Here is a 27,769-nt window from a genome sequence, read left to right as displayed (position 1 = left end):
CCCCTTCCTCCTTCTGATCCGCCCAAGTTTATTAATCTCGTAGTCATTCTCTCATGTTTGCCTCCATGTTCAAGTCATCGTAGACAGATAGACAACGAACATAAACGTCGTTTATCGGGAATTGTGAGGAGTCTGGATTTTCCCTAGTTCACAAGCCCAGGGGTTCGTTTGTTGCCGTCGCGTGGATGCCGGCAGAACACAGGAGACTCCCCGCTCAGAGACAGAGGGCGATCATTGCTCACGGAGCAGCGGTGTTCTGACAGTGTCTGTCCCCTTCCTGGGTGCGGTTCCCATACGGTCACACAGAGAGGGCCTGACGACATCTGCACATGAGAGGAGCTCTGCACGTGGGGTGCCTGACTCTTTTATGAGGACTCAGCCTGCCTGACCTGTGTCCCGAGAGGGGCACGTTCTCTTTATTTTTCTAGATCGAAACCCAACTTCCCCTTTGCTCTGGAGGGAGATACCACCTCCCTCTTCCAAAGCGGTTCACTGTCCAAACATCCTTGAAAAGACAATTCAAAACTAAGATAGCTAATGCCTCTGCTCGAAACATGTGCAGAAATTCCAGAGACTTATGGAAAATAGTTTCCTAGCAAGACCTGTACACATATTCATTCACACACACATCCACGCATACATTCGTTCCAACTGAGAGGCTGAGCGTTTTTTTTTTTCTTTTTTTGAATGCTTGCTACTACCCTGCACCATGGTAGACACTGGGAATACAGCACTGAGCAAGACAGACCAAGGACCCTGTCTTTCACAGAACTTGACTTCTAAGGTGGGGTAGAGATAGACCAAAAAAGACATCGTATATGAATAAGTGACAAGTGTATGAGTAATGGAGGAGGTGACAGGTGGCATTGAGAAAAAGAACACGCCAGAGAAGATGGGGTAAACACAGACATTAGCAGATATGAGACTTCTGACCATCGCTTTCAAACAGTGGGATCATATAATGGCGGCTAATGGTGACTGAGGGCTTGCTGGGTGCTTTCACTTGTCGTAAGTCAGTTGCTCTTGTCCAATCCTTTGAGGCATTACAGATGACAAAGCAGAGGCTCAGAGGGACTGAGTAACTCACTCAAGACCCTGTGTTTGGTGAGAGAGGGCAGAGCCAGGATGTGCGGCCCGTCTCTGGCGTCTGTGTGCGCTCTTACCTAACACACCACACCGCCTTCTCAGCTACTTTTCTCCATTTCTTATGCTTTTCAATCAACAGTATTTCACTTGGCCTAACCGTATCCATTCTTTTCGATGGTGAAAACTATTCCATGTTGTGGGTGCACCATAACTTCTTTAGCATTCTGTGGATGAGCTTTGGGTTTCTCTCCAGCTTTTTTGACTCCTATAAAAAATGCTGCAAAAACCTTTTTATTTATTTTCTTACATGGGTGCTTTTTATTCTTTTTTTAAAAAGAATTTAAAAATGTTTATTTATTTCTGAGAGAGAGAGAGACAGCATGAGCAGAGAAGGGTCAGAGAGAGAGGGAGACACAGAATCTGAAACAGGCTCCAGGCTCTGAGCTGGCAGTCAGCACAGAGCCCGATGTGGGGCTCAAACCCATGAACTGTGAGATCATGACCTGAGCTGAAGTCGGATGCTTAACCGACTGAGCCACCCAGGCGCCCCTGTGGGTACTTTTTATTCTATGGCTAGCTTTTCAATAGGAGGATTGTTGGATCAAAGTGCCTGGACATTTTACATATTGGTAGATGTCATTGGACTACTTTTGAATACTATTGCTCTTAGTACTATCTGTATGAATTCCATTTCTATCAGCATCGATAAGTACTCACATTTCTGCCAGGAGACATATATTACTTTTTGACTTGTCAGTCTCATAGATATTAGCTGTTTGTCTCATTGTTCCTTTAGCATTTGCATGACTACTTATGAGTTTAGACTTTTTTCTATACATTTATTGGCCATTTAGAGTGGTTCTTTTGGGAAGTGTGTGTGTGTGTGTGTGTGTGTGTGTGTGTGTGTGAGAGAGAGAGATACTCATCTTTCTATTCTCTTTTATCCCCCAGTGATTGGTATGAGAGAGATCTTTGCATGGTAGAACTACTCTGTCTTCTGAATGGGAAGAATTCCCCCCTAAATGTGTCGTTTGTCGATGAACTTTGTTTATACTGTTTTCCATATAAAAGATTTTAAGTTCCTTCATAAAATATAAGTTTACCTTTTTAAAAAATAGCTTTTGAGTCTTCATTCTTGGTTTCCAAGATTTTCTTGACCCTTAGAATATTTGTTTAATCACTTGGATTTTCTTAAAATCTCTAAGAATTTTAAAAGCCTTTACTTTCACATGCTTTGTGCCTGTTTAACATGAGCTTTGTTTATATCCACAGCTGGTCCCAGAAGGCTCTTTCCGCGTAGACCTGATGCATCACTCTCTTTTGCAAATGTCTTTGGTGACTCCACGTTACCTGTAGGATAAAGTCCAGAGACATGTAAGGCGCTGTGTGATCTGGCTGTGGCCTGCCTCTTTAGCCTCAGTTTACCCCAGGAGTCTTCTTGTATTTCATGCTCTAGCTGCACCGCACTAATCTGAAGGTCTGTGAATGTTCCCTAAGCGATGAATAGAACGTGGGCGGCAACAGCTGCTGTTCTCCGGTCACTGCCAGCTCCTGAACCACAAGGATTTGCTTCATTTTCTTCTGAATTAATTAGATACCCTTGTTCTGACCCTCTCTGCCACCGCATACACAAAGAACATGTAGATTTTGAGAAGCAGGGGTATCTTTGTGCCTGCAGATCTGGAGCCCTTAACAAATATTCTCTTGGTTCTCACTGTCATCGTTTAACCTCCTGGGGGCAGAACCGTGTCTTGGCATTTCCCTCACAGTTGTAGTTGGGGTTTGTGTTAAGCAGATGTGGTAAGACAGGGAGACCTGGAATTGATCATCATGAAGGAAGAGGTGGAGGCACCCTGGCGGTCTCCAGCTGTCTGGTATCTGGCCCCGGGGTGACTTGGGAAAGGGGGGTATTGTCCTGGCGTGTGAAAGCTTGGCGAAGGAGCTGGCTGGGCGCCGGCTCCAGACTGGTTGGTAGTGTATTAAGGAGGGTGGGGTCCCGCCAGGCGAGTCTGCCGTCTCCAGGAATGAGCTTGCCCTGGGAGGGACATCTCTCCAGGCGCGAGGTCCCAAATGCCAGAGCAGGAGGAAAATAGAAAATACAGTCCGGGGACGGGGTGAGGCACCGAGCGTCGCTACGTCACGGAGGGCTAGTTATGTGTGCGTCTGTTTCCTTCGTCCCGACTCCAACCACCGTGGTTTGCCTTTTGTTGGGAGGTGCAAAGAGTATGCTCTTTTCTCTGCATGAAGATGATCAGTGCAGTTTTAGGTTTCCTTTCCTCTAAATGTAATGAAATGTTGCGAAGTTGAATGTGTTATCACAAATAGACAGTTCGGAGCCGATGCCGCCCTCTGTGTACAGAGGGAGAGAATGGCTTCACCCAGGGGCACGTATGTCCTCAGGGAGATGCCTTGTGTGAACGTCTTCTGTTTCATGGGATGACAACATGGGCGGTGTTGCTCTTCTTGGAAGGGAGAGACATGAGGGTTCAGCGCAGATCTCTGCACCCAGATTCCGCCAACCACCCGCCGCCAGCCTTCTGCCTCACATAGTGAGGGGGGCCCGAGGTCCGTGATCTCTAAGGTTCTCTGCCGTCTCCAGAGTTATTTCTTCTATTGGTCACTGGACAACTGTTAGACCAGAGTAAATCAACAAAAGGTTAATCTGGGAAGGGTCCTCGTTCTGGAAGATGCTGTCACAAACATTGCTCCCTTACATTTCCAGATGGTATCTTGGGTAATTCAGGACATCCTCTGGGTGGCTTGATTTTAAGTGGCTCACATGAGTCACACAGATGACTTGGGTCCCTCGAGCAGCTAATTAAGACACTCCCTGCCTCAAACCGCTTTTCCATCTGTTCAGCCTTTGTAGGAAAAACAGTGAAGAAGTTGTTTTGTCACAGGAAGACTTGATTTTGCCTCCCATTTTCCAGTTGACATCCCCAAGTAAAATAATGAGTTAAATATAAATATGGAAAGCACGTTGGACTTTTAAGCACCGTGCACTGGGGAAAAACTGAAGCAACTGTTCTACATCCTTCCTTTTATGGCACATTTTTATAAACGTCTGCCATTCCAAGTTCTGTACTTGGCTCTGGGCTTTCGGTTTCCTGACAGTCCAATATTCTTCTCACACCGTACCCCCCTTTCTAATTAAACTACTCTTTTCTTAGTGCCAGGAATAAGCTAAGGCTCATTCCTGCTTCCGTGTCTTTTGTGTTTCCAGAAGGTTCTTTTTGTTCTCTTTCACCACATACAAATTCTATATCTATTTTAAAACGTCTTCTTACGTTTACAGATCTCACTGATTGCTCTTTCTTCCAAATTCTGGAAGGTCCTCCAGCCAATGAGTAAAATGTAGGTCTCTACGTATCTTCCTATGTTGCTTTATATTTTTTGCACTTTCTTCCCAATGTGATCGGAAGTGCCTTGATGGAAGGAACTATGTGTAATCGACCTTCTCGGTCCTTCGTGGAATTTAATCTATAGTGGTGATTAACAAATTCTTGTTGATTACCATTTCTTTTTGGGGGGATATATATTTTTCTTTAATCATTCAAGATTCAAAAATTCATTCCATAAATGTTTTTGAGTTTTACTTTATGCTGAGAGCTATGGGGAAGAAACATAACCACAAGGAAGAAGTCACGGTTCTTGTTCTGAGTGTGCGCGCTGTCTGGTAGGGGGAGGGGACTGGAGGAGCAGCCTGGGGGTGTGGACAGACCTGCCCACAACTGGTTCCCATAGATTGGAGACCGAGGGCGCTGTCTAGTAGGACAAGGGCCACGAGGCGTGAGTCACAGTGGGGGGCTCCTGTGGGAAAATAGTAACTGGGCAGAAGCAATAAAACTAAAATAGTTTCTTGAAACTTTTCTCAATCTGTCTCTTGGGCCCATAAACTATGCGTCCTACTTTTTGCTGTAATATTGTGGAAAATTTCTACCATATCCATAATCTCATTTTGAGGTGAAGCAGAAATACCGTAATAGTTAGACCTCATGTTTGGTGAGGTGTCTTCTAATGTCACATGAAATGATCATTGACACTATGAATAAGGACAAATCGGCATGACCTCACGGCTATCCTCAAGCGTACCGAGTGAAGAACATCTTAAATTACTTTCCGAACAGTGCTGGGCACGGGCTGCCTGCTGCAGGAGCTAGAGTTCGTGTGGAATGGCCCACGGCCCGGTCCAGACCCTTTGTTTCTCTAAGCTGCAGACTCCCTGAGCTCTTCTCCCAGTTACGGCTCTACTTCTATGTAAAAGAGTCTACTTCTAGGTTGATAACGTTTGGAAAATAACAGAATGTGAAAGCAGTGCCGAATGGATTCGACTTGTTCTGGGTCTTGAGTATTTACAACGTAATGGGCCATGAGGGGGGTTCCCAGGTCACTTTGAAATCAGCCGCAAAGACTGATACTGAGTATGCGTTTGGAGTGTTGGGTTACATTGGCCATCTAACAGTGAGTGGTCCCTGTGGAAAGTTTTGAACGGCCGGGCTGCCTCTAGATCCTTCCATGAAAGAGGCAGGATTGGAAGTCAGGGGCTCCCAGTTATCACGTGGGTTGATGGCCCCCTCTCTGTGTGACCCCAGGCCAATAAACTGCTCTGGCCTGTGTTGGCTGGGCGAGGGGGCTGGACTCTCACTCTTTATATTTTGTCCTTATCATTTATACTGTAACTTCCTCTAGTAGGGCTTCAGGGGTATGTCTAATGGACCTAAGTCCACAGAGCAGAGCAAATGCAGTGCGTAGAGAACAGGGGCTCAGTTTCTATTGCTGTGTAAAGGCCTCTCCCCAGCCCCGTGGCCTGGAGCAGCCACCACTGGATTGTGCTGTCTGTGGGGCCGAGGTCCCGGCTGGCCTCAGACTAATGATTCTCTTGGCCACACGACGTCGACGGTGGCCGGTCAGCTGGCAGTGGGCCGAGCTGGAAGGTCTTTGTGCACCGGGCCCCTGGGTGGCAGCCTGTAGCGCCCACGCATGCCTTTCCAGCGTGACAGTCTCCATTCAACCTGGTGACTCAGGGCCATGAGGAAAGTTCTGGAACACCTGGGTACACACGGTGAGGCTTCTCTGTGGCCTGGCCTCAGGAGTCCCGAACATCACTTCCGGCGTGTTCTCTAAGTGAAACAAGTCACTAAGGCCCAGAATCAGAAGGTAAATGAATTGAAATGCACCTCTCGGCAAGAAAAGCAAAGAATTTGGGGCCATCAAAAATTTAGAAAAAAAAAATTTTTATTGTATTAAAGTACATATAATCGTAAAATTTAACTTTTACACCATTAATTATCCAGTGGTGTCAAGTGCATTCCCAGTGCAGTACAGGTCCACCATCCATGTCCAAAACTCTTGTACTCATTATGGAAAACGCCCCCTTCCCCCTCCCTCAGCCCCTGGAAACTGCCTTTCCCCTTTCTGCCTCCATGACACTGATTACTCCAGATATTTCATACGAGGGGAACCATACAAGATTCGTCCTTCTGTGACTGATTTATTCTACATAGCATAACGTTGTCAGAATTAATCCGTGTTGTAGCATGTGTCAGGATTTCTGTCCTTTCTTTTGAGTAATATTCCATCATGGGTACAAATCACATCTTGTTTCTCTCTCCATCAGCCAGTGTGCACTTGGGTTATTCCACGTTTTGGCTGTTGTGAAAAATGCCTCTTTGAACACAGGTGTGCAAGTTGTGGCCATTTTTAATTTAGTGGAGCAGAGGACATCAGTGAGCAGAACAAGCTTGGCCTAGGAACGATTCTAGTCGAAGCACAGTGAACATGGCGACTCTCACTGTCCGTGTCCATGAGACAGGAGGCGTGCGCAGCTGGGACTGTGGGATTTGGGTCTGATCAAAGGCCACAGCCACTGTTAGTGCCAGCAGCTCATGGTCACGTGGGAACGTGCATCCACAGGGGCCTCCTTGTGTTGTTCCAAGAGAAATGGGCATTAGGGATTTTTATGTGAACTTTCCAATTAAAATTTTTTTTCTTTAAGTTTATTCATTTTTGAGAGAGAGAGAGAGAGAGAGAGAGAGAGATAGCATGAGCAGGGAAGGGCAGGGAGAGAGGGAGACACAGAATCCGAAGCGGCTCCAGGCTCTGAGCTGTCAGCATAGAGCCCGAAGCCGGTGCTCGAACCTGTGAACTGTGATATCATGACCTGAACTGAAGTTGCATGCTGAACCGACTGAGCCACCCAGGCGCCCCTAATTTTTAAGTGTTGTCATGTACATGATAACTTTTAAAAGGTTGTGCAAGTCCAATAAAAATGTGGTCTGTATCATTTGAGATTTCTTCCTAAAACACACCAATCAGTAAAGGTATGCAACTGACTGAAATCAGGGCTTTATCTGTTTAAATAGTGCAGACCAGACATCAGCAAACTTTTACTTGAAGGAATAGATAGTAAGTACTTCAGGCTTTGTAAGGTTATCATCTGTCACAGATACATGAATAGTTAACTGCTCTACATTATAGCACAAAAATAGCTCCAGACAGTGTGCGAATGAATGGATGTAAAAGAATTTGTGTTCAAATAAAACTTTATTTACAGAAATCCTGTGGCCTGCCTGCCGCCGTTTGCCGACACGTGGTATGGACGCATCAGAGAGAAGGGGCATCTGAAGGCATAAGCATTTCAAACAATCACAAAAAATAATTATAAAGGGTTGACGGATAAAATAGGGAACTGCTTAATTAAAATATTGTGCATCTTGGGGCGACTAGGTGGCTCAGTCAGTGAAGTGTCCGACTCTTGATTTCTGCTCAGATTGTGATCTCATGGTTCGTGAGATTGAGCCCCACGTCAGGCTCTGTGTTGACACTGTGGAGCCTGCTTGGGATTCTCTCTCTCTCTGTCCCTCCCTTGCTCATGCGGGCGCTCTCTCTCTCTCTCTCAAATAAATTTAAGAATAAAATAAAATATAGTGCATCTATAAAAAGAAAATACTGTGCAGCTATTAAAAGAATGAGGGGACCAGTTTGTAAGGTGACAGATTGCGTTTTTCAAAGACAGCAGCGGTTTGATACTCCACTCCTCCCATGGAGACTCGGTCCGGACCCTCTCGTTACATAGAATATACCTTTGTGACTCTTGCCCAGTAGAGTAAGGTGGAAACGATGCCACGTGACTCTCAGGGTGAGGGCAAATCGCCTCCACCTCCATGTTGGGAAACGTGCCCGCGTGAAGCCTCTAGCTACCACGGCCTCAGCCTGACTAATGTGTGAGGTGGTCTGAACTTGACCATGTGGAAGGATCACATGCAGAGGTCCTGGGACCACACGAGGTAGATGCCAGTCAGCCCCAAGCAGCTTCAGGGCCCCTTGTTTCAGCTCCAGCCACCTTCTGAGTGTCCCCTTCCCCCAGGTCCAGCCTTTCTAGAATTCCTGACCCACAGAAACCACAAGAGAAAATGCCACATTGCTATTAAACCACTAAGTTCTAGAGTGGTTGGTTATGCAGCCTTCGGAAATTGAAACATGCACGGATATGGAAAGATGAACACACCGTATTAAGCGACATTAAAGCAAATCAACACAGCATGTATTTCCGGAAAGATATACCAAAAAACTGTCACTTTAAGTGTCGCCTCTGGGGAACAGAACTGTAGATGCAGGGCTAGAGGGGAACCATTGTGTTTCCTTTTATCTTCTAATTTGACATTTTACCATGTGCGTATGTTACCATGTACATATACGCATAAAGTTTTGTCAACTTTTTTAAAGTTTTTTTTAAAAAATTTATTTGAGGGAGAGAGATAGAGGGAGGGAGGGGCAGGGAGAGAGAGAATCCCAAGCAGGCTCCGTGCCATCAGTGCAGAGCCCAGTGTGGGGCTTGAACCCATGAACCGTGAGATCATGACCTGAGCTGAAACCAGGAATCTGATGCTCAACTGACTGAGCCACCCCAGGCGCTTCTAGTTTACATTTCAAATAAAGTGGAAAATGAGAACTAGAATTTTCTGAGTTCATAGGTTTTGTGTTTTTTTTAAGCATTGGTTCCTCTTTACCCAGGGCATCTCTAGAAATTAGATCTGTGTGCAGTGGTGTTTTAGACCCTTCACAAATTCACGTATATAAGAATATGAGGCTATTGGAGATCAAAGAATACGTTGAAACATGGATAATTTAGGAAGAGAACCTATTTCCAGGGAAACCTGAATGAAAGCAAAACACTGCTTCTCAATTTCGAGTTTAATTTATCTTAGGGTTCCATTTTGGAAAGATGAGGAGATACAAATTTTAATTAAAAAGAAAAAAAATCCAGGGCGCCTGGGTGGCTTAGTCAGTTGAGCGTCCGACTTTCGCTTGGGTCATGATCTCGCGGTTCGTGGGTTCAAGCCCCGCGTCGGGCTCTGTGCTGACTGCCAGCTCAGAGCCTGGAGCCTGTTCCAGTCTGTGACTCCCTTTCTCTCTGGCCCTCCCCTGCTCACGCTGTCTCTCTCTCTCTCTCTCCTAGAAATAAATAATACATTAAAAAAAAAAAAAGAAAAAAACCCCAACACGTTACTCTGCTCTTAAGATCACTATTATTGTCACCTTCCCTGGCCGAGTCCACAGTGTCTTTACCACAACGTGGTATATGGTTTTCATGAGACCATTTAACAGAAGCATTTGGTTAATCCACCTCTCTCTAGAATCTCTTCTTAATCCAAATCACTTCAAGAGAGAGAAATAGTGTCCTAAAGAGACTAAATTTTCATGAAGACTGTGTACGATCAAATATTTTTAAATATTTGATTAAGAAATAAATATTTCTTAGGAATTGTTTTCCTAAGACTCAGTGTTTTATTCCTTACTTCATTTTTTAAAAAATATCACCATTATTTTTAAAGATTTTTTTAAAATGTTTTATTTTTGAAAGAGAGAGAACGCAATGGGGGAGGAGCAGAGAGAGAGGGGACAGAGATCTGAAGTGGGCTCTGTGCTGACAGCTGAAAGCCCAATGCGGGGTTCGAACCTATTGAACCCTGACATCATGATCAGAGCCACAGTCAGACATTTAACCCAGTGAGCCACCCACGCGCCCCTATTCCTCACTTTAGCTTTGCCTTAGATTCTTGGATCTCAGAAGTGAGTGTAAAGGTAGTGATTTATTCAGGCCCTCTTATAGATGAGGAAATGTATGAAGAAGACCACTTCTTCCTAAAACAGAGTCTTGGACTTGACCATCAGGGTCACTTGGAAGGCTTGTTAAAATTCTGGCTCTATCCCCGGTGTTTCTGATTCTGCAAGTTTGGGATGGAGTTTGAGATTCTGCATTTCTCGTAAGTTTCCAGGTGATGCTTCTGTAAGCAGAGGGCCACTGCTCTGATGTAATTCCTTCTTCCACCGAATTGGAGAACTTCTTTTTCTCTTGCAGGGGAAAGATCTTTCAGATAGGTTTAGATTTTTTTCTCAACCTGATCATCACTTCACCAAACCTGTATGTTAATCTTTTTTCACTTTTCTAAGACAGATACACACTCTCTTAACATCCTTCCTGAACCTACTGCCATTTGCTTTTATCCTTTTGCATCACCAGGAATAATCCCTTGACCTCCGCTCCCAGCACTCATCCATTCTGGCCATGCCTACGTGTGGGTCCGTTCCATGCAGCGCCCCATCTTGTGGGTGTTCTCAAATGTGCTTTGTTTCAGAGAGTGCTCAGTCTTACCTCTCTAACACAGCGTATAAAATATCTCTCCAGCTTTTAACAGTTTGCTGTGAAGGCCATGATCTGGCTCAAACAGTTAAATATGTTTATTTTTTTAAATGTTTTATATATTTCTGAGAGAGAGAGAAAGAGAGAGAGAGAGAGAGAGAGCGAGCAGGGGAGGGTTAGAGAGAGAGGGAGACACAGAATCTGAAACAGGCTCCAGGCTCTGAGCTGGCACTCAGCACAGAGTCCGACGCAGGGCTCGAACCCACGAACCGTGAGATCATGACCTGAGCTGAAGCCAGAGACTTAACCGACTGAGCCACCCAGGCGCCCCCAGTTAAATGTGTTTAAATAGTACGACACTCTGTGAAACTTTCTTGAAGTGCGGTTAAAGATTATCTTTGTCTATCATAAGGGCAATATGCTTTGATATAAGCCGGTCATCATCTTCTATTTATTTTGAAGACTAGCTTAGCGCTGGAAAGAAATTTGGAGAGCAGAAGGCTGAAATAAATGTTGGGTAGGATGACGCTGGTAAGGGAAAGTAGGATCCTAGCAGAGTAGCCTGGTTCCGTTCAGCATTACTGACAGCCTGCTGCATACTGAAGGCCATGCTGGGGTTTGCACACACAGAGACAGAAAGACCTATCCACAGAGGCACCATGGCGGTGAGCATCAACTCTGGAGCAGGTGGGATGGAGTTCAAGCCTGATTTCCATGAATGCCTGGCGGGCCAATATGTAAACTTGCAGGCTTCACTTGCTCTTGTGTATGAAATGGGAATAAAAAATGCCTGCGTCATATGCGTGTCCAAGTCTGTCATGAGATAATGCCTTGTCTTGGTCCGCATGGACTACATAACAAAATACCACAGATTGGTATGAAACAACAGAAATTTATTTTTGTTAAATAAATTTTATACATATATACATAATTATATATATAATACATATATAAAATAATATATATAAAATAATATATATATAAGAAAAATTTATTTTTGTTAAATTCTCATTCACACAGTCTTTTCTCAGTGTTCACATGGAGAGCGAGAGGAGAGCGGGCTCTCTCGTGGCTCCTCTTGTGGGCCATTAACCCCGTCATCAAGGTCCTCATGACTTCACCTAACCAAATCACCCCCAAAGGCCACATCTCCAAGTGCTGCCATATTGGGGGGGGTAAGGCTTCCCCGCATGAATTTGCGGGGTTGGGTGGGGGGTTGAAGGGGGACGCAAACATTGAGTCGGTGACATGCCTGTGAGTTGCTCAGCTAGTTCTCGGAGAACCGCTCTGTCACAGCGACTTTGTCACTCATGTTTCCTTACCCCTTCAGCGCCTGCTGCTGCTGGCCGGGGTCAGATGGACCACTGCGGTGAGGGCTAGAAACACACTGAGGACTTCAAGCAGCCTTTAAATCTGCTCCGTGTGGTGACCGCCCTTGTCAGAGACTTGGGGGACAAATTTTATTAGCCTACACTTTCCTTTTTCTGGGTTCTACTTGCCCCAATACTTTCTTGAGCTCAGTATCGACTCCTACTTTGCAGTCATGTGGTTGTTGTCAAAACAGGAAAGCCCTGGAATATCATTTCTCTAAGTGGATATGGAATTTAATTTGAAAATAGGAGATTTTCTTTAGGCAAGCTCTGATGTTTTCATTCCTTTGTGATCCTGTAAATGTGATCTAAAGGCTGATCACATTATGACAAGAATTGTATACTTCACTTTACTTTTGAAATTCCAGTACTTCATTAAACTAGTTAAGCCATGTGTACTCTCTCTTAAATTGGAAATCTTAACTGTGACTTAATCTTTAACTGTGACTAAAATCTTAACTTTTAGTCACAGTTAGGCTAAAAGACGTCTTTCTGTGTCACAAACTGGTCATTCAACCACAGTTACTTGGTGAGCGGAGGGAGTACAAAGTGGGAAAGTCAGGACGAGACAAGGAAAGAAGAAAAGAATCACACACCACGGCCTCCCAGATTGGAGGTTATTTCCTGCACTTTCACCCATCACTGAAAATACTGTGCCTTTTCATTCCAACAGAAAACCAAACCCTTAATGACAGAATTCTGGGTGAAGTCCACCATCATTTCCCGTTACGCCTTCACTACGGTCTCCTGTAGAATGCTGAATAGAGCTTCTGAGGACCAGGAAATTGAGTTTCAGATGCAGATTCCAGCTGCGGCTTTCGTCACCAACTTCACCATGTAAGCGATACTCTGGTTGGAGACCCTGAGATGGAGGTGTGTGTGTGTGTGCATGCACGCGTGTGTGTGTGTGTGTGTGTGGTGGCCAGGGTGGGCCTGCCAGGATGCGAAGTCCACAGTCTGCTGGTGTGAGAGTTTATCTCAGCAGATGGTATATGGCTCAGAAGGTTGACTCCCTCCTTCTCTCTCTCTCCCTCTTTCTCTCCCTTCGTTCTTCCCTCTCTCCCTTCCGTCCTTTCTTCCTCCTTCTCTCCTTCCCACGATCTCTTCTTTCATTCTGTTCCTGTCTTCTTCCCTGCTTCCATTCCCTTTCTTTTCCTGTCTTTCTCTCCTTCCTTCCAACAAACGAGTGCCCACTTCAGTCCGGGAACTGATCAGAGTGATCAGTGTACGTCTAAGAAAAAGGCAGTGTTGTTTTGCTGTAGAAATTGCAACGGGGAGAAATAGAAGTATATAAACAAATCGGTAGATGACATCATTTTAGACCGTAGCGACTGCTTAGGGATGGCCGGAAGGACTGAGAGGGACTTGTCTAGACAGTGAGAAATCAGGGAGGTGGCCTACAAGAGGTGGTGTTTAAGTTGAGGTCTGAGTAATGAGCCAGTGTGAACCCCATGTTACAGAAGGTAAACTGCATTTCTTCTTTTCTTCTGAGCTAAGAGGTAAAGACATGCTAAGTAGGGTAGGTTGGGGAGTTTAATTTGGGGGCTGGGCAAGATTCCGGCCGGCGAGTCGTCATGAAAATGGGTGCGAGCAGGTCTGGTGCCTTCCGGGAGACCCCAGAGGTACCACGGGTCAGGCCTGACAACTTGGACCTGTTGGAAACTGCCCCAGAACGAAATGAAGGATTCAAGGGGAGCGCCCTGGCCCAGAATGCATTCTTGCTGCGTATCTGAGAGTCACATCAAAATATTTTCTAGGGTCGTCATGGTTATGACATCCACGTTTGAATTTGTCCGGGACCTGTAAGCCAGCAACAGGGCTGTCTCTTGTATTTCAGGCTCATCGGAAGCAAGGTGTATCAGGGAGAAATTATAGAGAGAGATAAGAAAGGTGGTGATAAGGTCAAAGAGAAAAGGAACAAAACCTCTGAAGACGACGGGTAAGTGCCATTTAGGTAAGGAATTAAAAATCCATTCCAGCAAAGTGCCACATTTTCTATTCCTTTGCCGACCCATCTTGTCCCCTTCCGTTCCCTGAGTACTTACCTGCTTTTTATTTTTATCATATAGTAAATAGTTGAATATATATAGGTAGCGGTATAGCAGAAAAGGGGTTTATAGTAAAAAGGAACATTTTACCATTCCTGCTCTCCAGGTCTCATTTCCTGGAAACACCACTTCTGATGCTTCTGTAGTTTCTTTGTAGTGGCCTCCCTAACTCTAAATCTTATGGGAGTCTTGGTTTTTAAAAGTGTCTCTTGTTTTAAATTCAAGTTAGTGAACATTCAGTGTAGTCTTGGCTTCCGGAGTAGAACCCAGTGATGCATCTCTTACATATGACACCCAGTGCTCATCCCATCAAGTGTCCTCCTTAATGCCCATCACCCATCTAGCCCAGCCCCCCACCCCCCACCCCTCCAGCAATCCTCAGTTCTCTATATTTAAGAGTCTTTTACGGTTTGTCTCCGTCTCTGTTTTTATCTTATTTTTCCTCCCCTTCCCATATGCTCATCTGTTTTATTTCTCAGATTCCACAAATGAGCGAAGTCGTATGGTATTTGTCTTTCTCTGACTGACTTCTTTCACTTAACATAATACCCTCCAGTTCCATCCACATTGTTGCAAATGGCAAGATTTCATCGCATCCTCGCCAACATTTGTTGTTTCCCGATTCGTTAATTTTAGCCGTTCTGACAGGTGTGAAGTGGTATCTCATTGTGGTTTTGATTGGTATTTCCCCCATGAAGAGTGATGTTAAAAATCAGACATCATCTGTCAATTCTCTCCTGTGAAGGAGTATGGCATATGTACACATATGTACAACACACCTACCCCCCCTCTGTGTGCCACATATTTATATTCTTACCTCTTTTTCTTCAATCAGCATAAGCAGTGTTACACCATCCTAGACTAGCTGTACTATCTTCAGTGATAATAGTCCCTGCCCTTCACTGAAACCGTACCTTTTCTCTCCCATTTCCAGTGTCCATCTTTTTCTACGTGCACTGTCAGAGTTACCAACATTTAAATTCCGATCTTTAATGAAATGTATTTTTTTTTGTTTTTTCTATAACTTGAATCTAAACATTGAAAGCCAATAACTAGCATGTGATTTTTAATGACCACATAAATGGCATTAACTGCAGAGCCACTGGGTGTACTCAGATTCTGGTTCCCTCTCTGCCATCGCATTTGAAGAAAAGTGATCTGTTCCCTTTGAAGAAAAATGATCTTGGCATCTAGATAAGTTGGCGTGAACACATGAACCTGGTTTTGTTCATTAATAAAAGGATGTAGTTTTGAGAAAGCTTGATCTCTAAAATCATAGACTGGCAGAAACTTGGCTGTTGGAAATCCTATTAGTGCGAGTGGAACATCTCACTCTTGCCTGGAAGATGTGAGTCACGGGTTTACTTTGATAGAAAAAGCAGCTGAGGTCCTTAGCTTCAGATAAGGGGTTGTTGGACACGAAGGTTGACATTTATCTTAGCTTTGTAGTTCCTAAGGACAGAGAACCTCGAGTTTGCTTCTTAGTCCAGGCTGATATTAACTACTTTACACACAGCCCTGCTTTCCCTTCAAGCCTCCAAACACTCCAAACACTATCTACACTCCACTTCTCCCCCAGTATTACAATTTTGCCCTGTGTCCTCCTTTGGCAAAATTCTCCACGATGCCTTTGATACGTAATCTCCCTTACCACAGCAGTTTATTAAAACCTAGTTTTGTTGGACTGTAGTGGGTCCCAAGTGGTCTTTATCAGAAGAGTTTTACGAGGATTATCTTTTGTTACAATTCATAAATTGTTCATAATCATGCCACAGTTCAGTTGGATCCCAACATATGCATTTTTGTTTTTCCTGGAGTTTTTATTGTCTTTCTTTTTTTATGAGATAAAATTTAATTTTGTCGTTATTAACATCTAGCAAGAGGCATAGCTCCTTTGAAATGGTGCCTAAGTGAACAGCTGTGGCAAGCAATTATATCCATGTTATTGCCAACAGCATTTGGAAGGCATTGCGGATTGGGAGGCACATCCTGATTTCAGAGCTGTCAGTCATGGAGGAATGGTGTCCCCAGGTCCGTGGAATATTGTCATTGGTTGTTGGCAATGTTTGCCCTGGGATTTCTTTTCATTTTCTTCTGGGTTGGTTTTATTACTCCTGGTATTCCATGTCTTCCTTTTTCTTTTTCACTTTTACTTTGCTGGAGTATATTCTGAAGTAACTTCCTCAGGATGGGTGTGTGAGAGGCAAACTTTCTGAGACCTTGATTAATATTTTGACTGTATATGGAATTTACGATTCAGAATAATTCATCGTCCCAACTTTGAAGATGTTGCATCCAGCGTCTCATAACCTCCTGTATTGCTGGTGATGCGTCTGATGTGCTCTAATACCCTAATTCCTTTCCTGTGTTTTCTCTACTAGATGTTTGGAGATTTTACGGTAATGGGCTTAGGTGTCAGTCTTTCTTCAGCCTTTCTTCCCGACTGTCAGTGAAGCTTTTCCATCTAAGTACAGATGACTGTTTTTAGTTCTGGGAAAGAGATGTGTAGGAACCTGTCACCTTAGTCACTCGTTTACCTATGGACTTGGAGCTCTCATTCCTGTGTTTGGTCCCTGTCTCACTCCCAGCTTGTGCTGAGCCCGGGCCTGCCATCTCTCGGGCGTTCTGTGGACAGATCGCATCTCAGTACTTTGCTGCAGCCTCTTCCTACATAACCTGAGCTGAGAGTTCTTGTTCTCCTCAGTTCCCCACCTTCCAGAAACATTTTGAAGTCTTGTACTGACTTACGGTTGCCCCTCTCACTCTTATTCCTTTGGTTTAATCCAATCCCTTTTATGGTCAATCTGCCATCTTGAATCAGAGAACCTTCACTCCCAGCACTAAGAACATTTGGAATGGTTTGCATTTTTATGTGCTTTGGAATCCTTTATTCCTTACCCTTACCCCTGGCGACATCCACCAGACTTTATCAAGTATTAAACACCTAATATATTAGACATTTTAAAGTCACATCAGAGGTCAGGCTTGTTTGGCCATTCCTGTAAAGAGAAGGATGCAGTTCACATCTTTTTTTTTTTTTTTTTTAATATTTTTATTTATTTCTAGGAGAGAGAGAGAGAGACAGCGTGAGCAAGGGAGGGTCGGAGAGAGAGAGGGAGACACGGACTCCAAAATAGGCTCCAGGCTCTGAGCTGGCAGTCAGCACAGAGCCCAACGCGGGGCTCGAACCCATGAACCGCGAGATCATGACCTAAGCGAAAGTCGGACGCTTAACCGACTAAGCCACACAGGCGCCCCAGGATGCACTTCACATCTTGACCCCAAAGCTGTCTTTTCCAGCAGTCCACCCATTTCCAAATCCCCTCTCCTCTCTGCCCCCTGGGCGTGACTCAGGGAGAAGTTCAGCAGTCTTCAATTCTGTCTCTTCAGTGTTCCTTGAACCTTTGAAACCTTCCTCTAGTTTAGGCCGTTGGCTTCTCCTCCCAAAACCAACACATAGTTTTTCTCCCCAAAGACTCTCTTGACACAGTGGCCAGTGCCCTGAAGGGACCCGAGGGAGCCAGGTTTTCCTTTCTCTCTTCCTCACAGGGAGAAGGGGACAGAAACATTCAGAGCCTCTGTCGTGATTCCCGGCAAGGACAAGGCTGCCTTCATCCTCAGTTACGAAGAGCTCTTGCAGAGGCGGCTGGGGAAGTACGAGCACGTCATTAGCGTGCGGCCCCAGCAGCTGGTGGGGAGGCTCACGGTGGAAGTGAATATTCTGGAGAGGTCTGGCATCACGGCGCTGGAGGTGCTGCAGTTACAGCACAGTAGGCAGAAGGGCAGCGTCAGGGGGGAAGGTGAGTGCAATCACTGGATCCTGGGTGCTGACTTGGGGCAGGAGTTGGCTTCAGAGAAGCCTATAAAACAGACGGCCCCCCTTCAACAAAGGTTCTCAGTTTGTGGGAACCTGAAAGATGGCAACGAAGCAAAGGCAATGCCCTGTGTGGTTTTTAAAAATTTATTTATTTTGAGAGAAAAAGAGAGGGAGAGAGTGCACTCGTGTAAGCAGGGGAGGGTCAGAGACAGAGGGAGAGAAAGAATCCCAAGCCGGCTCCATGCTGTCAGTGCAGAGCCCGACGCGGGGCTCAGTCTCACAAATCATGAGATCATGACCTGAGCCCAAATCAGGAGTCGGACACTCAACCGATTGAGCCCCCAGGCGCCCCCTTGTACGGCATTTTTTTCTAAACTGGGGTTCTGTCAGGAGATTTAAAGAAGTGTAAATCATTTGACACACTAATACTCACTTCTGAGCATCTAACCCTAGTGAGGCATCTAAGATATTGGGAATGTTACACGCATTACCCTGTTTGATAACATTTGTAGCAGCAAAACATTCTATCTTCCTAAATATTAAACCACGCAAACGTGATTAATAAAATATGGTTATGAAAACAACCCAGCATGTGACTGGGGGGAAAAGACACTTTTGTATACATTCTGCAATGTTAAAGGAGGGGCGCCTGGGGGGCTCAGTCGGTTGAGTGTTTGACTTCGGCTCAGGTCATGATCTCACAGTTCATGGGTTCGAGCCCTGCGTTGGGCTCTGTGCTGACAGCTCAGAGCCTGGAGCCTGCTTCAGATTCTGTGTCTCCCTCTCTCTCTGTTCCTCCTCGGCTCACTCTCTGTCTCTCTCTCAAAAATAAATAAACATTAAAAAAATGTTAAATGTGTTAAATTTGTTAAATGTGAAGTTGAGAAAAGACTAGAAAGTTATATGGATGATGGATTACAGGGTTATGTTTTTAAAAATCCATTTTTGAAACATTAAACATTTATCGCTAACATAAATATTTCAACAATGCATGAGATTCTTTTAAAATTAACTAGTGAAAACTATATACTATACATTTGATTGAGGGCCTGGGCATTTTGGTTCATAACCTGGACTTCTTAGTTTAGATTTTTTTCAAAATTTGATTTTTAAAACAGCACTCTGTTTGTTGAAATGATAATGATAAATTCAGTATAGTATAATTTTAATTACTATATTAGTTTCAGCTGATAGTTTATATTAAATGTTCACTTGTTTTCCTTAAGCCACTTTTTGTTTTCTTTTTACTTATTTATTTTTATTAATTTTTTTTTAATGTTTATTTACTTTTGAGAACGGGGGGCAGGGGAGGAGCAGAGATAGAGGGAGACAGAGAATCCGAAGCAGGCTCCAGGCTCTGAGCTGTCAGCACAGAGCCCGATGCAGGGCTGGAACCCACAAACTGCGAGATCATGACCTGAGCCAAAGTCATATGCTTTACTGACTGAGCCACCCAGGCGTCCCATTATACCTCTTTTTGTTTTAAATGTTTGTTTTTGAGAGAGAGAGAGAACGCATGTTTATCTCTGCACACATAAGTCAGGGAAGGGCAGAGAAAGAAGGAGAGAGAGAGAATCCCAAGCAGGCTCCATGCTGTCAGCACAGAGGCTGATGTAGGATTCAGTCCTACAAACCTTGAGATCATGACCTGCACTGAAACCAGAGAGTTGGGTGCTTAACCGACTGAGCCGCCCAGGTGACCCTAAATGTTCACTTGTGTTGGGCAGTGCCGTCAATAGACCAGTCAGGCTTCGTGTCAAATCAGATAATGAAGCAGATGTGTCAAAAAGCTGCACTGGGAGGGGAATCTCTAGATTTCCGTATTTTTGATGTTGCGACATTGAGGCCTGGGAGGTGCTGACCGGTAAGTGAATATGCAGAATGTGAACTGGGTCCGTGTAGCTGCAGGGAGGGACCAGAGGTCCCAAGAAGGCCACTGTGGCAAGAATGTTTAGGGATGAGCTTGGAAGGAGAGTAGAGATGTGATCTGACATGGGGAAGAGAAGAACGCTGTTATTTAACCTAACGTGAAACTAGTCAAGACCCGGAGCTGGTGTGCAGAAGAGGTAACCGTACGGAACATGTGCTCTCCTCTCCCGGCCTGCAGTTCGGGTCCTGACTGTCCCTGTGACAAGTAGTTTTGTCTCAAAGACTGGGGTGTGTCCTGCTTCCTTGGGGGACCCGGGTCTTTTGTTACGTGTTCACTCCCAGCCCGGAGTCTGACACTCTCGATCTAGATCTCATTGAAAAAAATAGCCATCAAGGCTTCTGACCGTCAGAAATGGTTCGATATAGGACACGCCATTCTTACGTCATAGCAGCCGCCGTCTGTGTTGGTAACAGATTTCAGTTCAGCTCTTAACTAGAACCCTGAAAAAAATTACCCAGGTCCTGTAAGACTCCGCTTGCACATCTGCAGAGTGGGGACAGTATTTCAGAGGGTCATTGGCAAGTGTTTGTACATGTGAAGTGCATGGGCCCTAGTAAGGGCTTAATAATTAACTATTATTATTATTATCATCATCACCTTATATTTACTTTTTCCTGTGCAAATCTCATCTCCCCTATTAGCTCATAAGTGATGTGGAAGGCATTCCTGTGTCGGATTACTTTGTCTCCTTACGGTACTTAACGCAATGCCTTTTAAAAACCATGGATAGCTCATTAAGTGCTTGCCAGTGAGGAAAGAAAAAGAAATATACACCCAAACTAATAACAAAGAGTGTTTTAAAATTCCGCTTTTTCCTAATCATAATTTATAGGGAACGTAGTAACGAAATGTGTGCCCTTTGCCAAATTTCCAAAACCACCGTGACTATTCGGTGTGTGAGTTTTGGTTGCCTGTGTTATTGTTTGGAGACCGTATGAATTAGGATCGTTCATCGAGAAAGTTGCTTACTGTTTATATTCTGGGCCTGTGAGAATCTCAGAGGAATTTTTCCAGACCATTGATCTCTTGGGACCTGTTTATTTTTAAGAAAGTTGTTTTCCTAGCTTTTTGTACCAAAGCGGATATTTTGCCTTCCAAGGCGTGGAGATTTCACAAGCACGTCCCCAAGCCAGGTGCGGTGGACCGGTGCCCTTTTGGCTCCTCATTCCCGTCCCCCCGAGCTCAGCTGTTACTGTCCCTGCAAGATGGCGGCCTCGGCATCGCGATGCACAGGATGCTGTGGTGTTTGTGTGGACCCTGTTGCGTGTCACCCAAAGCAATCCAGGGTAGAGATCAAACTAGACTTGGGCTTGCACCAGGACATGAGCTGTGATTGTGTGAATGTGGCCCCAGGCCAGTACATTCCTCTGTTAGATCAGGCTGCCGTGAAGAGATCAGACTTCTGGAATTTCTCAAAGCGAATCTCTGACCACTGGACCCATTTGCATCCTCGGGGATACACTTCTGGATTAGGATGACTGCGTGCTTGATGCGAGACTGGGCACTGGCACATGTTATCTCATTCAACCTTCGCAACAACCCTCTTGCGTTGTATTTTTTATTATCCCCATTTTATCTGTGAAAAAGGTTTACAGAGTTTAAGTAATACAAACAAGGACTCCTATTTAATTATTATTAGAAACAGAACCTAGGCATAGAGCTGACTCCTAATTTCTTGCCTTTACCCTCTGAACTATGCTGTGTCCTTGGTCAATAGAAGATGGCAAAATACTGAGGGTCTGAGCTCGAATTCCAGATCTCTCCCTAGTTATGTAAGAATAAAAAGAAAGGCTCAAAGCCTACATAACCTATCTTGGCCTCAGTTTCACTGTCTCGTATATCAGGTATATCAGGATTGGGCCCGTAGCTATTGTTCCTTCTCAGTGTAGAAACTAGCCTTGTGAGATGTAATTCGGAAGCCAAGGCATCATACCTACTGTACTATTAGTGTGAACGCAAGCGCATGGTTCAAAGTCTAAAAGATTATAAATTGGTTTACAGTGAAAGACAAGACTCCTTCTCTTACGCCCCCGCCCGCTGTTCCTCCTCCCCTAAAATATCCTGATGGTTTATGAGCTCAGCGGGACAGAGTCTTTGAAACTATGAACTTCTCCTGGAGCATCATGGGATGTGCGATGTCCCAAAGGCACACGCCAAGATACATATTCTGTTTACGTGGCTTGTTCAAGGCTGGTTATTTCACTTCCTGTGTTCAAACCTGAACTTCCTGTTGTCCCGTGGCGCCTAAAGTGCTGCCCTTTCCATGATTCCGACATTTTTTTGGCAGAAAATTTTTGTTTACAGTAAGATCCCTGATGGCTGGGAGTAAAACAGAGTGAGATAAACAAAGTGAGAAATAAGGTAACTTGCTTGTTTTATTCCCTTTTGCTTTATACCAATGGCCCTCAGACTTGGCTCTACCCTTTCATCACCTGGAGAGGTTAAAAAAAAAACACACAAAAAAACCCAGTGGGGCGCCTGGGTGGCTTAGTTTGTTAAGCGTCCTACTTTCTCTTAGGTCATGATCTTTCTGTTCTTGGGTTCGAGCCCTGCGTCTGGCTCTGTGCTGACTGCCAGCTCAGAGCCTGGAGCCTATTTCAGAGTCTGTATCTCCCTCTCTCTCTGACCCTCCCCTGCTCACGCTGTCTCTCTCTCCCCTAGAAATAAATAAAAATATTTTTTAAAAAACCCCAAAAACCAGGTATGACTGAGCCCTACCTCAAGCACCTGGTAAATCAGAATTTACCAGAGTGAGGCCTAGGTGGTTCAATTTTGGGGTGTGATAACTTTATGAATTTATATGAATGCTTTTAACGTGTTCGTTTAGTTGTGAAGCTAAAGAATGAGGCTGTGTATGTTTCTATGACTGAACAGGTACAGTTCTAGGACTTCCATAGTTTCTCCTTTACCTTGTTGGCTTTTTTAATGACCAGTCTTACTGACGTTTAGTTTATAGAGCATAAAATTTGCTCATTGTAAGTGTATAATCCGTTGATTTTTAGTACATTTGCAGAGTTGTGCAGCTATCACCACAATCCAATTTTAGAACACTGCTTTCACCCCCAAAAGATCCGCGTGTCTGTTTGCAGTCGCTCCCTGTTTCCACCCCAGCCCCAGGCAGCTGCTAATCCACTTGCTGTGTGTCTTCAGACAGCTGTGCTTTCAAAGGCACCCCAGGTGATTCCGATGCTCCACACATGTTAGGAACCCTTACTTTGAACTTAGTAGCAGACTTTAGGGACATCAACCATGTCAAGATCTTGACCGACAGAAACACCTTGAAAATAAGTAAGATGGTTCTTTTACTTTCAGGGGACCCTCAGCACACTCTGACTTTTGACCCTTAGTAAAATGTGTATCATTCCTCTTTTCCACGAACATGTTTTTACTGTTGGATACAGGCCAACATAGGATTAGTCACACAGTTGATGGGAAATTACCTCTTTCCATAAGCAGCTTCTTCTGCTCATCAACAAAGATGGAACGTGCAATGGAAAAGTACCAACAAGCCAGTGGATTGGTGCAGTCTTTCTAGTATAGTCTTGACCTCATTAAAATAGGTATCCCATCTTCTCTTGGAAAAGACAAACATGAGCATTCAGTGCATTCGGGGATCAAAAGAGCTTCCCTCCTTTCCTTGATTCCTACTGTGACTTCCTAGACCTCTCCTGATCTCCCCCACACCACTCTTCCTACCTTTCGAAGCCTGGCTTACTAACCACCTTCATCCCGCCTGTCTCACACAGCTCCTCTCCTGGCCCAGTGGGTCCCGAACATCTGTGCACATTAGGATCAACTGGGAGCTTTGGTAGATCTGTCAGCCATTCCGATTAAATTATAGTCACCAGGGGTGGAAACTTGTTTTCAAGTGTTATTTGGCTTAATTCCTACCTCTCTGTTCCCTAAAACTGTAGTTGTGGGCTGCTAACTCTGTTTCAAAGGCTCCCAGCTGGAGTTCCTACATAATCTCACCTCCTCATCTTTGTCAAAACTGATGGGTTCATGTGATGTCATCCTAATCCAACATCAAAAGGAAATTTTAGTTTCAGGAGCTAGGAGACTGTCATAACTGTCTTCATTTTCTCCCAGTATCTGGTTCATCATCGATGGGGCCCCCTACTCAAGAGCACAGAAGAAAGCTAAAGAACCAATTTGTGCTCTGAAAGTACGTTCTAAGAAGACAGCCTACAGAATGGGGGAAAATATTTGCAAATCATGTGTCTAAGCATACAGTGTCCAGAATATACAAAGAATTCTTACAACTCAACCAAAAGGAGATAAACAACCCAATTAAGATAGGGGCAAATGTTTTGAATAGACATTTCTCCACAGCAGACAGACAGATGGCCAACGAGCACATGAAAGACATTCAAGAGCACTAGTCATTAGAGAAATGAAAATCAAAACCACAATGAAATAGCATCTCACACCTGTTAGGATGGCTGTAATAATATAAAGAAACATAAATGGAAAATAACAACTTTTGGCAGAGATGTGGAGACCCTCGTACATTGCAGGCAGGAATGTAAATGGCGTAGCCGTTGTGGAAAGCAGTTCGATTGTTCATCAGAAAGTTAAACATAGGATTACCTTAAGATCTGGCCATTTCTCTAGATGTATACACGAAAGAATTGAAAACAAGTATTCAAATACTTGTATGTGAATAGCAACACTATTCACAATAGTAAAAAGGTGCAAACAACCCAAATGTCCTCAATAGATGAATGGATCATCTATGATCCAGAATCCGGCTATGACCGTACAATGGGATACAGTTCAGCCGTAGAAGGGATGAAATACAAATGTGGGTGAACCTTGAAAACATTATGCCAAGTGAAAGAGGCCAGGCTCAAAAGGTCATGTGCTGTATGATTCCACTTTTTTGAAACATCCAGAATAGATAAATCCAGAGAGGCAGAAAATGGTTTGACGATTGCCAGGGTCTGGGGAGGAAGGGATGGAGAGTGACTGCTTTAATGGTTATGGAGCTTCCGTATCCCAGAAGACAGATGGTCGAGCTCGGTGGAACTCAGGTTCCGGCCTTCTCCATCCCGTCCTCCCACGTGAGAAGCGTCCTATAGAATGTTGACCTTCAAATAAGCCTAGGAACCGAGGAAGCTTAGAAAGAAGAGAGCCACTTGAAACAAGCCTTGTTAGCTTTTGTGTGGTGGGGGGCAGAGAGATTGGCCTGTAGCAGGCTTTGAGGTTAAGGACAAGCCATACGTCCTGCAAGATCAAGTCACCTCCAACCAGAAACTCACAGTCTCTTATAGATCAGTAAACACCCAGTAAGGGGTTGACTGAGTCTGTCAAAAAAATCCCATTTATCTTTTTCTCTGTTTGGTCTGTTAAGCTCAGGATTCTATCTTTTGGGGCAAAGGCTATCTTATGATGGCATTCTAGGCCCCCGCATGATGCCTGGCATGGAATCCGTGCACAGGAAGTATTTGTTCAGTGAACTCGGGAATAAATAACTGTTGGCAATGAAAATGCTGCTAGGTTCTCAACACCTTCCTGGTTTAAGTTGGTTAATTTTGCCAGAACTGAGGTGTAGCTCTTATTTTTGGGGCACGGGTGAGGATTAGGGGGAAGAACTTGGTTCCAGAAGACTGGCTGCAGATACACAGATGCTCTCCTTTTCCTGGGTTGCCAGATAAAATACAGCGTGCCCGGTTCCATTTGAGTTTCAGGTAAACAGGTATGTCCCGTGCCATCTCTGGGCCAGACTTCCACAAAAATATCTTTTGTTTATCTGAAGTTCAGGTTTAACTGGGAATCCCCGTGTTTTTAATTCCTAAATCTGGCAGCTCTGTCCTATTAAAGGACTGTGTTGTGACTGATGGTTCAGCCCTGGTGCCAGCTCCCTGCCGCTCCGTGTTCTTCCCCTGCATCTAGTCTCTGGTTTGCAGCTGCAAGGGAATGGCCCTGTTTGGCCTGTGTACATTTGCCAGGAAATAATAATTTGGTTGTTATGCGAGGGCTTCCAGCATTGTTCAGTGCAGAAATGATTCAGGTATGAATCATTTGGCTCTGTAGTTGGTTTTGTTTTGTTTTGTTTTGCTTTGCTTTTAATGCTGATATGAGAACCATGTTCTCTTGTTTGTTCTGACACGGGCCAGCTGGGAGCAGGCTGGCTCAGAGAGACCCAGGAGGTGGCCTTCTCTCTTTAACTTGACATTGGGGAGCAATCTACTCTTCTCGGGGAGACCTCGCTCTCTCTCTTCCTTTATCCTTCTTCCTTGTTCTCTGGTGTGGCTAATGGAATGTGGTTCGGGCATGTGGCACCGTCCACCGTAGCTGTGGCCAAAGCCAGAGATGTGTCCGTGGCGGGTGACATGGGTTACCAAGAGCATCTGCCCCACCCACCAGAACACGCTCATGCTGAATTTCTTGAAAGTCTACCCGTGTCGTCTGCCCAACCACATGCCGATAATGTTGAGTCATCTGCATGTTAAATGTTCAACAAGCCTGTCTTGAGTTCTCACCACATTCCCAGCAACTGTGCTAGACGCCCAGAACCTAAAGGTGCCTAAAGCGTTGTCACTGCCCTTGCCGAACTTACAGGTGGCAATTTTTAAAAATTAAAAATGTTTTCAGCTGTGGTCACAAGCAAGCCACATTAAATTCGCCATCTTCACCATTGCCAAGTGAACCTTTGAGCAGTGTTGAGTTTATTTACATTGTTGTGCAACTGATCTCCAGAACTTTCTTAGCTTCCATGCTGAAACTCGGTGTCCATTCAACAACATCTCCCCATTGCCCACCCCCTGCCTCACCACGCCCTAAGCCCCCAGCAGCTACCATTCTCCTTTCCATCTCTGGGAGTTTGACCAGTCTTAGATACCTCCTGTAAGTGGAATCACAGTCCGTATTTGTGTTTTTGTGCCTGGGTTGTTTTGCTTAGTGTTATGTCCTCCAGCTTCATTCGTGTTGTGGCATATAACAGGATTTCCTTTCTTTCCATGACTGAAATATATTCCATTGTATATACAGACCACGTTTTGTTGAAGGACAGTGGGCTGATTCCACTCTTCGCTAATGTGAATAATGCTGCTATAAACATAGTGTACAGGATCTTCGAGATCCTGCTTCCGATTTTATTGGTTAGACACCCCCAACTGGAATTACTGGATCATATAGTATTCCTACTTTTAACTCTTTGAGGAACCTCCATACTGTCTTCCATAAGGCTGTGCCATTTTACAGCCCCACTTGCGGTGCACAAGCGTTCCGATTTTTCCACATCCTCACCAGCCCATGTTATTCTCTGTGTTTTTGATAGTAGTCATCCTAATGGGTAGAGTAGGCAGTTTTGAATGAAAACAAAAGAAAACCCTTCTGTCAGGTTGAATCTGGGAAATGCCATGAAGGCTTTCCCAGTGATTGGGCCATGTTCTACTTTTGTGCAAGAGGGTAATGTAGAGGAATTTAAAAGAAATTTCTGGAACTTAGATTCCTTTGCTGCCCTGGCACTTGTTTGGTAGGCTTCCATTTGGTTCAGTTTAAGATACTTAGATTAGCTAGTAGTTGAGGCCTTTCATGGTCACAGACAATATCAAGAAGGGATAATACGTGCTTTTACAGGCTAACTGCATGTAGAATGTGTGAGGTAGTTAACTTGTTTCACACGTAGTTTCTCTGAGGAAGCCAGTCATGTAGGGAAAACTGAGGCTCAGGAATGTGTTATTTTAGGAAGAAAGAGCATCAAGGAAGTGGTGAAGAAAGCAGATTTTCTAAGAAATTCAGGCAGGTGCCACTTACCTGTAAAGTGAGAGAGTTACATTTGAACTCTTTCAACTATACATTTGTATTATGCCGCATGTTGCAGTCATGTCTATATGACACTGTTTTCCAAAAGGGTATAAAATACCTATT

General features: G+C 44.5%; 1 protein-coding gene across 1 annotated transcript in view; it reads left to right on the top strand.

Moving 5' to 3' along the window:
- The window catches only part of ITIH5 (inter-alpha-trypsin inhibitor heavy chain 5), a 79,977-nt gene that overhangs the window by 10,370 nt on the left and 41,838 nt on the right, over positions 1–27,769 (top strand). The window contains exons 3-5 of the mRNA XM_039216651.1: positions 12,773–12,936; positions 13,937–14,038; positions 17,697–17,947. Coding sequence (XP_039072582.1) covers positions 12,773–12,936; positions 13,937–14,038; positions 17,697–17,947 — 517 coding nt within the window. The remainder of the gene's footprint in view (positions 1–12,772; positions 12,937–13,936; positions 14,039–17,696; positions 17,948–27,769) is intronic.

Source organism: Hyaena hyaena, unplaced genomic scaffold, assembly GCF_003009895.1.
Source record: "Hyaena hyaena isolate Hyena2069 unplaced genomic scaffold, ASM300989v1 scaffold_647, whole genome shotgun sequence".
Taxonomy (NCBI): Eukaryota; Metazoa; Chordata; class Mammalia; order Carnivora; family Hyaenidae; genus Hyaena; species Hyaena hyaena.
Note: the sequence above shows the minus strand (reverse complement) of the source record. Positions and strands in the feature narration are given on the sequence as shown.